Source organism: Sorghum bicolor, chromosome 6 (assembly GCF_000003195.3).
Source record: "Sorghum bicolor cultivar BTx623 chromosome 6, Sorghum_bicolor_NCBIv3, whole genome shotgun sequence".
Classification (NCBI taxonomy): domain Eukaryota; kingdom Viridiplantae; phylum Streptophyta; class Magnoliopsida; order Poales; family Poaceae; genus Sorghum; species Sorghum bicolor.
In genome coordinates this window covers 59,802,362-59,813,675 of record NC_012875.2, presented here as the reverse complement: position 1 = coordinate 59,813,675, position 11,314 = coordinate 59,802,362, and the positions used below count along the sequence as shown (strand labels likewise).

General features: G+C 46.2%; 1 protein-coding gene across 1 annotated transcript; it reads right to left on the bottom strand.

Annotated features, from left to right (window-relative positions):
* Positions 3,168-4,384, bottom strand: LOC8085850 (two-component response regulator ORR6). The gene is made up of 2 exons (XM_002447264.2): positions 3,988-4,384; positions 3,168-3,861 (listed from the first exon to the last, which is right to left on the bottom strand). Exons 1-2 carry the CDS (start codon positions 4,211-4,213, stop codon positions 3,575-3,577), a joined length of 513 nt encoding a protein of 170 aa, XP_002447309.1. The 5' UTR covers positions 4,214-4,384; the 3' UTR covers positions 3,168-3,574.

Genomic DNA, 11,314 nt, shown 5'->3' with positions numbered 1-11,314 from the left:
AACGCGACGCCACCGCCACTCGCGTCGCATGCACGCCAGCGGCCGCCGTGCCCGTGCCCGTGCCCGTGCCAGTGCCAGTGCCTCACAAACCATCTTCTCCACCTCCAGACGTACCGTCCCGAATCCCAAGGATCACCCTGTTCAGTCGGTGCTCTCGTACCTGCACTGCTTCTGCTTTGCTTGCTTGCACTTGCCGTCTCTGCTATGCTACTCTGTGCTCGCAATGAGTTACTGTGCTTTAAGGCACCGGGGTTGGCTCTGGCACGTTTGGACTTGGGACGTGAAGCGATGACAGATAACACCAGTCCCGGCCGCGTTCGTGCCTGAAATAATTCAGTTTCTGGCAGAAGGTTTCGTGAAGAAAAATGTTAGCTAGCGTTCGAGCTTACCGTAGTTCATGTTGATTCGTTGCGTCATGCGACATGCATGGTCCAAAGGAGCCTGATCGAGAGGGCTAAACTTTTTTTATATATTAAAAAAAAAATAAAAACAAGATTAGCAAGAGGGCTAACATACCGCACTTCCGCACAAGTGACTTGGCTGTCAAACTATATATATCTCAAGTGAATTGAATGTGCCGATGACTTTGTTGTCGTCGAGTACTCCTCCGTCTGTTTTTTTCTGTTTCTATTGCCTGCCTTTTCTTTTCCGTTTTTTAGCATGACGGGTCCGTTATTTGCCGTGTTTCTATCTATAGTTTTGTTCTCTTTTTTCCTTTTTCTAAAGCATCTATAAGAGATTAGCCAAAAACACTAGTCAAATTTACTGATTTAGCTACTCTCTAAAATAAATTTGACAAAAAAATATTAGAGTACTTCAATAGACTTTGTAAAGGATGGTTAGTGAGGTAGGCTATCTAAAAGTAAAGAGCGAATAAGGTGTGATGGAGAGCTACTAAATTTGAAGAGTCATTTGTAGAGTCTGTTGAAACATTTTTCCTTCAACAATAACTAAATTTATCATTACAAAATGATTTAGCTAATCTCTTGGAGATCCTCTAAAGCATCTCCTTTTTTAATAAATAAATAATAAAAAAATAATATACGAGTCTTTGAACCCTTAAGCCCTGGCTAATATGATAACTACAACTTAATCCTTAGTGCAGTTTTGATTAGAAATAAAAATCACTTGTATTTTAGCAGAACTTAAATGGTATAACTAATCAAACGATAAATTAAATCTTGAGTCTATATTGTTTTTTATTTCCCCTAACTGGGTATCCCACCATTCTCAATGACCATATTTCCTTATTTGAGTCTTGCTTGTTATTTGTTATCTGGCCAGCCTGGAGATGGACGATGGCAAAATGCCTATCAGATCTCTGTGAAAAATCTGGTGATGTGGCAATTTTAAATATGAACAAGACACTTTAGCTAGGTTGTTCAAAAACTCAATCTTTTAGATAGACTTTTTATTTTACATAATGACTAAATTTTATAATTTAGCATTTAGTTTTATCTTGTCTCTTAGACTTGCTCTAATGGATCCAAATAGGCTCTTGTAATCTTGTTATAAGTAGATAGATTTTTTTTTGAGGAAATGTTTTCAAATTTTCTTACCTCCCGATTCGGCCCGATGATGTAAATCATACGGGGATACTCTTGGAGTGAGAACGAGGAGACAAATCCAGGCCGATTCCTAGAACGCGCTTGCTTCCATACGTGAAACGAAAACTTTCCGTGGAATGAATAGCAGACCAATCCCTTCTTATATCTCGTATAAACAATTCAAAGAAAAGTCAAAATCAAACTCAGATGATTTTTTTTTTCAAACTCCGTTTGGAACGGATTCCAGCTTCTCCTTTGTAACTGGAAATAGTGGTTTCACGGATTCGTAATCCATCTCCTAATTCATTTGACAAAGAATGATACAGATAATTTATTTCCACAATACAAGTACTTTCAGTTCCACCAGTTTCTTTTACATATGAGAAACAAGAACAGTTCATTGCACGGTGTGTTGAGAAGCCGGAGTCGAGACCCGGTGGAGAAACCGAACTCAAATGCTTGCATGTCCGTGCCACACACTTGTGGCGTGGATTATTCTTGGATCAACAAACGCAGAAAGAACTGGCTGCCCAGCTTTGACGTCGTCTTCTAGAACGCGAAAAATTCAGATCGAGGCCTTGTTTAGTTCCGAAAAATTTTGGGAAATCGACACTGTAGCACTTTCGTTTGTATTTGACAAATATTATCCAATTATAGACTAACTAGGCTCAAAAGATTCGTCTCGTCAATTTCGACCAAACTGTGCAATTAGTTTTTATTTTCATTTATATTTAATACTTCATGCATGCGTCTAAAGATTCGATGTGATAGAGAATGTGAAAAATTTTGCAAAATTTTCTAGGAACTAAACAAGGCCCGATAAGATCCGGGGCTGTCCTGTCCTGTCCAGGTCGATCGAGTCCTGGCCTCCTGGGGCCTGACCACACCAAACAGTGGTAGTACTAGCAGCTGCCGTGTGCACACCGATTGGGTTCGTCAATCACGCGGATCCTCTCGCGATCCTGCAGGTTCCGGGCAGCAGGAAACATTGCAATCCGCTGCAGCTGCAGGGCCAGGCCAGGCCCAGGGTCCCTTTTGCAGAATCTGCTCCAGGTAAGCAAATCTTTGAAGAGATCCTTCGCCTGTCTTTACTATCATATCCTCACGAGTTGGCCCTTGGACTTTTCGTTTCGTTTCGCCTCCCTATTTTTATTTATTTTGATTTGCAATTACACACCGTACTCGCATTATACAACAACAGCTCACCTAAGCCAGGCAGCACGACTCTACGCCCGTATTAGTAGGAGTATATAAAATACTATATGCTTTGCCGATACGATACGCAGGGCACTAAGAGGGGAATAACAATCTTCTTTTCGATTTGATTCGCACAGCCTATCGTGCTTACAAATACAAAATCATGGCGGGCAGGCGGGGAGGGCTGATTGATTAGCAGACAACCAGGCAATTATTTCTTAGGGCTGGTAAGAGTCAATCAATCATGGAGATGGAGATGAGATCGTGCGTGAACCGTGACCGCCATCCATGCGAATTGAGAAACAATGTATGAACAGGAATTGGTTGGGGGAAGAACTCTCATCTTAAAATTAGTATATATAATAATATAAATGCTAATCCTGATACTGGTGTCATTTGACAAGGAAAAAGAAACAGAAGCTCTGATCTTGAAACGGTTAACAGGTTTGCACGGATGCCATTTCTTTTCAACAGATGTGATCAGTGAGGACCATGGACAGGGGTTCTTTTCTTTTTTCTTTTTTTTTTTTGCATGCCTGGGGGGCATCTTTTGCAGCAGAAGATCATCACAGGGAAAAGAACAAGAGCAAATGCTCTGCTCCATCCCCCATTCCTAATTTAACTTCGTTCCTAAATCTAAAAGTCTCCCTAGGCCCCAAAAGTTAGATTCTTGTTTGAGGCGGCAGCAGCAGCAGATCTATGTCCAAGAAAGAAGGGAAAAAATGGGGAAAAGAAAGAACAAAAAATGGATCCTACTAACTCCTAAGAGTACGCAACCAGTCCATGCGGCAGCCGATGCGCCGGCATGGATGGCTGGCTGGGTGACCAGATCATCTGATCCGGCTGCAGAGGCGGGACACGTCGGAGGGGCGGACGGGCTTGAGGAGGAAGTCCTCGGCGCCCTCCTCCAGGCAGCGGGTGATGCGGGTGGGCACGTTCTCCGACGACATGATCACGACCGGGATCTCCCTCAGCTCCGACGACTCCTTGACGTGCTTGAGGAGCTCGTAGCCGGTCATCCCTGGCATCCAGTAGTCCGTGATGATCATGTTCACGTCGGGGAGCAGACCCAGCGCGAGCAGCTCCAGAGCACGCGTCGCCGATTCCACGGTGGTCACTGCAAAGAGATTCGAGACGACAGTTAGTTTAGCCTTCCTTCCATGTCGTGATGAAGTGGTTCGTTCGTTCGCCGCCGAGCAAATCGGCGGGTCACCGATTGAAGAGAAGTGCGTGCTCTGCTCACCTCTGTACTTGGAGCTGCGGAGGATCTTGGCGATGACGGCGCGGTCGACGGAGCTGTCGTCCACCGCCAGCACGTGCTTCTCCTCCAGCTCCAGCTTGAGCTCCACCTCCACAGCGTCCACCGGCACCACCTTCCTGTCGCCGGCCTTGGGCGACACGACCTTCGGCGCCGGCGCCGTCGCCGGGGACGGGGAGGGGGACACTGACGGAGCAGCAGCGGCAGCCATTGCAATTTGCAGAGACAAACAATCCAAACTCCAACCGAATCTTCTTTGAGCCGGGATGCTATGCGATTGCGGAGCTCTCCTCTTGTTCTTGTTCTTCTTGCGAGTGAATGAATGAAAGCAGGAGCAGGCAGAGACAGGTGCGGTTGCGGCGAGGAGTTGGAGGCGCGGCGGGGCGTGTATATATACAGGTGTGGAAAGGGGAAAGGGGAGATAGCAAAGCAGGAGATGCGGTGGTGGCGAGGGAATTAATGCGTGGGAAATCCTGCGAGATCTCAGAGGGATCCGAGGCGCGCGGATCGAGTAGGGAGGAGAGGGGCCCGCGGGCCAGGTCGATCCGGGCGCGCGGATCCGCTGGGGGGCCATGCGGCGGGGCCCGCGCGGCGATTCGCAAGGGATTTCCCTGCCTCGCCTCTCGCTGTCGACGCCTGTCACCCCCCGCGCCCCCACGTACGCGACGCGACGAGCGCCCCGGATCTTCTTCGGCGGTTTTGCTCTTCTTTTTCCTTTCCCCTGGCGTTGGTGTTGGTGTTGGCGTCTTCGGATTCTGGCGAGATTTGCGTGCATGGGCCACGGATTCTCTGTGTGTTGGTGCCGCTTCGCTTTTGCATGCCGAGCGACGCTTTCTAGGTGAGCTGTTCGCAAATCTCCTCGGATTTCCAAAACAATTCTTCTTTATACTCCTCTCCTCCTATACGGTCTGTTTGGATATGATCATACTCGTACGCGGGAGCTGTTGTTTGGTTTTTTTTTTGGTTTTGTTTTATATTTACAACAAATATAAAGGTGGGTAAGATCGGATCAATTTGGAAGTGACCGTACAAGGATAGGATTGGAGTACGCATACGCGATGTCGCGATCAAACGATATCGTGACACCAGATTGGGCAGCGCCCTCGTTGATCTCAAGAGATTTCGTCCAGGGCAGCGGCCCGCGCAAGCCGAGCAAGCAAGGGTCTGTCACTTGGCTCTTGATGATAAGGACGCCGTGGTTTGGGTTGGTTTGGTTTCGCTGCGGGGCTGCGACTGTGGCGCTGTGACCCGCGTGGACCATGCATTGCACACCCCCAGTCACCCACACCAACGTACATGCATGGCATGCACGCAACCCGTGCGAACCTTCCATTACGTAACGCAGGTTACGCAGATATCTCCCGACACGCTGTCGTATCCTGCTGCCGCCGATACGCATCTCCGTCCCGTACGGCCGTCCCTCTCGCGCAGCCACGCCATGCCTGCAGCCGATCGCGATTGCGATAGCCTGCCGGTGGCATTGCGCGCCGATCGCCCCCGCTCCGTAGCGAGATCTCCAGCGGTCCAGCTGCATGCACTGCACCGCTGCCCGGGCCGGCTGCGGTCGCCACACGATACGCCGCGCAGTACGTTCGTTCGCTCGCTCGCTCGGTGTGGACCTACCTGTGGGGGTGGACCGGGACCGCGGCCTTGACTGAGCTAGCTTTTTGTTGGGGTGGCCGGAGCGGAGATCCGCATCCGATGGCACTGCCATCCTGGTCGGCAGCGTACTGGACGTTTCGGCGTATCCTCCCGACTGGACGAATGAATGAATGGTGATGAATATGTCAAGGCTGTCAGGCTGTGCCCGATTTCGATTTGAGTGGGGGTACAGGAAAGATCGCCCCGATCGGTTGCGTCAGACGGTACAGTTGCGTCCAACAGTGCAATCCTGCACAGCTGCATCGCGAATTTTTGCCGTGCGATACCGACACGCAGGCAGAACGAGCGACGTAAAGGTTCAAGGTGGGTGGGTGTTTTTTTTTTAAAAAAAATATGTCTATTTCTATCTCCATGCACTTTTAAATTTTCTTCGAAGTTTCTAAGAACCATCACATCATTTTATAGTAATTTATTCTCATAATTACGAAAATAATTATTTAGGAATAAGTTTACGTGGAGGTTAAATTGTCCTGCTCGAGCTCTAGTGATTGGCCCTTGCATAGCTACTTGAGGAGTGCATCCACACATAGTAATGTCCTCATCTTCCTTCCTCGTGTTTGAAATAGTAAAGCTAGGATTAACCAAAACTCAAGAAGCAAGTCAGGTGCATTGTTACTTATCGTCAACTGTGTTAAAAAAGGACCAATAACTCTAGGCATCATCAACTCAAACTTTTATAACTCTAAAAATAAAAATATATCTTTTCTCAAGCGTAGTAAATATTTATCTTTTTCTCATGTTTAACCATATGTAGTCACCCGGTTCAATTTGAACTACTTTTCTAACTTTTGTACTACCAACAAGCAAGCCAATATTTTTATCGTTCATTTCTTTTCAATGTTTTCCTTGGTCGTTCATGCATTCGCATAATAAAATCAACACATTTCTTAGCATGATTATATGTGTGCTCACTAATAATTGGTAAGGTCAATATATCAATAAAAGATCTTTGGACTTAATCCATATATTGCCTGGAAAAAAAACTTTTATTTTTTTAATAAACAGAGGGAGTGGACATAGTAATGCTATCTAAAAAGACAGACTTTTAGAAGTACAAGTAGCTTTACTAAAAGAAAAAAATGCCAAACTATACACGACGTTTTGGGGATCCACTAACATATATTCGTATTATAAAAAATGTTTTTAAGACGGTTTTGACTTTGCGCAACTAGCAAAGAGACACTGCTCCGTTAAATTAATGATTCGACAAAGCACTAGCTCTACAGTACTAGAATATTAACCCCGTGCAATTGGTAAAACAAAAAAAATGCAAAAATATATACGAGGAGGTACGCCTTGTGTTGGTCACAATCTTTATTTTGCGCGCTTGTCTTGTCTCCTCCCATTTTGAATGGCCGTTCGAGGCGGAGATGTCCACTCCACTCCACGCCATTGACCCGCTGCTAGAAGGTCTCATTTGACATCAGCAGGAAACGGTGGCAAACAACGGCAACGCTAAAATAATCTCGAATCGAGAAACGGTCGTCGGCCTTGCAATTATTCCGAATCCGGTGTGCGTTGGTGTGGTGGCATCTCACATTCTCGCGGGCGATGGCCGACGCCGATCCGATCCGCTGGCGTCAACCACGGATCCCAGCGGATTCGATCTTCGCTAGCTGCAGAAACTTCGCACCTGACCCCCGTTGAAACCCGAAGGTTTTCCCCAAAACTCCCAACCACCGCCGTGTCGTGGCAAACGGCAAACCTGCATTGACCGGCCGCGGCCGGACCCCTCCACACCCAAATTCTTTTGCTGTCACTTTCTGGCGTCTCAGGTGGTGGTCTGTGCTGTGCTGTGCCTGCTGCCTCCGGTCAAAGTAGTGTAGAAGAAGATCAGAAGATAGGAACGTCAGAAAATGAAATAGAATGAAATAATTAAAGTAAACTAGTAGGGCAGCTTGTGCACCACTGCTTGTTGTTTGCGCACTGTTCTGAGGTCATCCGTATCTCACTCACATGGGACGCAAGATCTTTGTGCCATGACGTGTGTTGCAGTGGTTAAAAATGCACTAACAGTTGTAAAACCAGTAGATTTTGCTTAAAACTTGAAGCCTCAAAGTATTAATCGTTGATTTATTGTTAGAAAAAAAAAAGATTACTGGCTATAAAATAAGTGAACAGAGCTCAAAAGTAAACATACGCCATATTGCAACTTTGCAAGCATAGAACTCGGTGTTGCTACCAAATTATATTGTCAAGTACTGTACAGTGTAAGGCAAATAGGCAAATGCCATGATGCACACATAGTGTACGCAGATATGGCCAATCACTCGACGAAAGACGAACGCCATTGAGGGAAGCGTGCACTGGCCGGAAAGAAGGGGGAAAAAACATGTCCAAGCCGCCACAGCAGCACCCGGTTTTTCAACTAGCTGATACCGGAGAGCAATCAGCGGGAAATTTCTCCCCAGAGAAAATTCAAATGCAAATCTCTTTGCTTGATCCGTTTCGGCACAGTCCTGACGCCTGGTGGTGGCAAAGGAAAGCCTCTCGTTTTCGTTCCTAACATGGGAGGACGAATATGTAGGATCTTGGGTGAACAGAATCTTTGGGTAGGTGAAGAATGAAGCACGGACAGCCGCATCCGTCTTTTTCTTTTCTTTTCTTTTTTCTTTTCTTTTTTGGCAATAGAGAAGGATGCAGTGAATAATTTCCTCTGTACCACAGCGAGACAGTACCAGTCATATACCTGGCCGACAATCTTAGCTTAGCCGATGTTTAATTTTTTAGAGTAATATAACGCTGAGCTGATATTTTTGAAAGAACACTGTAAGAAAGCTGCTGCAATCTTTGTATCAAGGGTGGATGCAAGGGTATTCCCTAATATTCCTGAAAATACCAACTATTTTGGTACAATTTTCAGAGAAGTTTTACAAAGGTTGAAAAAGGATGGGTCATTCATTGGGCGAGATCAGACGATGAAAAAAATGAAAGGTACTCAACTGAAAGTAGCTGAAGGTACCAAATAGGTAGGGATAGTACCAAATTAGATGGGATCAGTACCAAAATATATGAGGCAACATCTATTTTTCATTTTATATTTTATTTTTGAATAAGGGCAAACTAGTCATTTTAGTACTATCATTCAAGGGCAAAAATAGGATTGGGCAAATATCTTGTAGAGTTAGATCCACTAACATTGTGTCCTTTTCCCAAAAAAAAAGTCTACAGACATGTTGGATCCATTTGAAATGGATTTGAATACTTGGTGTAACTTTTTATATGACTGATACGATAGTGCTAGCTAATGTACATAGTTAGTGTAACATTTTTTTAATGTGGCATATGTGATGGTGCCAATGTGCATAGTTAGTGTAAAAGTTTTTTAATGTGACATATACGATGTTGCTACATGAGAGATTAATTTCATGAAGAGCTGCTTGAACATGAAATGAAAACAGAGACACGTTGGAGAAAAACCGTGATGCACATACGGAAACATGTGACACAACAATTAGTGATCGCTGGGTAGCAGACAAATACGGCAGCCTCCAATCTCCGTTAAAAAAAATGGCAGCCTCCAATTTATGCATGAACGCCGATCTAGCTGAATCGTGGGCTTGTCTGCAACCCCGCTTTGCCCGCCCCGCAAAGAATACATACTCCTATTGGACAATGCAGGCATTCTACTTAATTACTGTGAGTTGGGGCAGGTTGACCTGCTAAGCGTGTTGGGTTATTAATAATATCCACAAATTCCTGCTTATACCTGCAAAGCCCACAAGGCCACAAGTAACCACATCGGATGTCTTCGTTTTTCTTTTCTTTTTTCTTAGACAAGTAGGACGTGCCCGTGCTGGTGGAGCACTCGCTGGACTCCATCTTGCTCATCGTCTTCAACGGTCGAACCCTATGGACATAATGACCTACATCGCTTAGAAGCTGTCGGGTTCTTAATTGCATCATCGGCTCCTACACTAACCTATACTCAGCCAAGTTCCTCTTCCTCCTTACCGAGCATCTCGATGGCAACGACCAGAACGTGCAAATCACACCGACCATCCTCGTCCAAGTTGGTCTACCAATTTTCACATAGAAAGACATATCATAGAAAAATAAAATCGAAAATATCCAAAAATAGCAAATATTCGAAAATGACTATGAAAAAACCTCTCTGGATCCTCAAATTGAAAGAGAGATTGAGAGGGATCAAGAATCCTAATTCTCGCTATTTGGAATGGATCCAATTCTGACCGCATGCGAGCTCGTGCATGCCTGCTAGCTCTTTCCTGCAATGTCTGCTGGGACGACGCGGTCAGCCGCGCAGCAGTAACGAGCACCCATCAAGCTTGCAAATACACGTAGCAGACCGAGCGGCGACGTGCGGGCCGTCTACAGAGCGGCCCGCTTGCATCATGAGCACTTCTGATTTTGGAATGCTTGGTGGCGTATAATGTATATTGCATGCATGCCAAGAAGATTTAGGAGGCAGGCATGATTTTCGGAATTTTCTCAATTACTAAAATTCCCAACTTGGAAAAATAGAAAAATATGAAAGAACCTAAAGGTACCAAGATACTTTTTCAACCATTATAAAAGATCACGTGTGTGTATATATACTCATATGTGTATAATGTATATTGGTACTATAATTTGCTGTTTTCGAGTAGAAACTCAGCCCACGGCCACCTATTCATTGCATCTTTTTTTCTTTCTAGACTAGATGCATGAGTTGAAAACCTATGCTGCTATGCATTGGAATTTTTTTTTCGAAAATACCTAACGTCAAGATCGCCACTGTATGGAGCTGCATTCAGTCCCATGGCTTGGAGGAGCGAGGTCGAGCCGGGCCATGGACCATGGTTTCTTGACATACATGTCAGCAAAGTGACTGCAGGCAACGATGCAATTCAAGTTGCAACGAGCGAAGGGACGTAGTCTGTACTAGGTGACGAGAGGATTCTTTTGGGGCCACGAGCTAGCCGCCGGTGATACGGGACACGAGACGATTGCGTCGACCGGTAGCCCATGGATAGGATTCCTTCCTCGCCGTCGACGGCGCGTGACCTGGCCTTGTGCAGTGTAGTCGTGCCGTGCGCGTGAGGTGATCGAGAAGCTCTGGAAGGAAAAGCGAGACGACATTTCTTTACTGTACTCTGGGGTGGGTGGGATACTTGGATCGATGGAGTAGCCGAGTAGGGCCGTCGGGGGAGGGAATCGTATCGCAATCCGGCCTGCCCTCGTGTGTCGAGAACGAGAAGCGAGGCGCGGTCCTTTTCGGGTGACTATAAAGGGAAAAAGAAAAGATTCCTTCTTTCCTAAAGTGGGGGCGCCCGGTACGAGAATGGAGAATCACAATTCTACAGACTCCTCGCCAAACTGCCACTCTGCCAGTGTGCCCACGTCGGGAGACGGGAGCAGCGCAGTTGATAAAATAACCGTGCTTTGTCCAACTACTAGCTGAAAGCCGATGCATGCATTGCATGAGCACCGAGTAGTTGTGGGTGCATGATGTGAGCCTGCCTGCCTGCCCTTGGGGTATGGAGGAGTGGAGGGGACGACGGTGAGATCTTCCTTGATATGATCGAACCGAGAAAAAAAAAAGGGGGGGGGGGGGTATCTCGTTCCCATCGCCACTTTTGTCATGATCGAGCGGCGGAGTGCTCAAAGGACGGGGTTCGCGCCGCGTCCGAGATCGCACGCACACCGA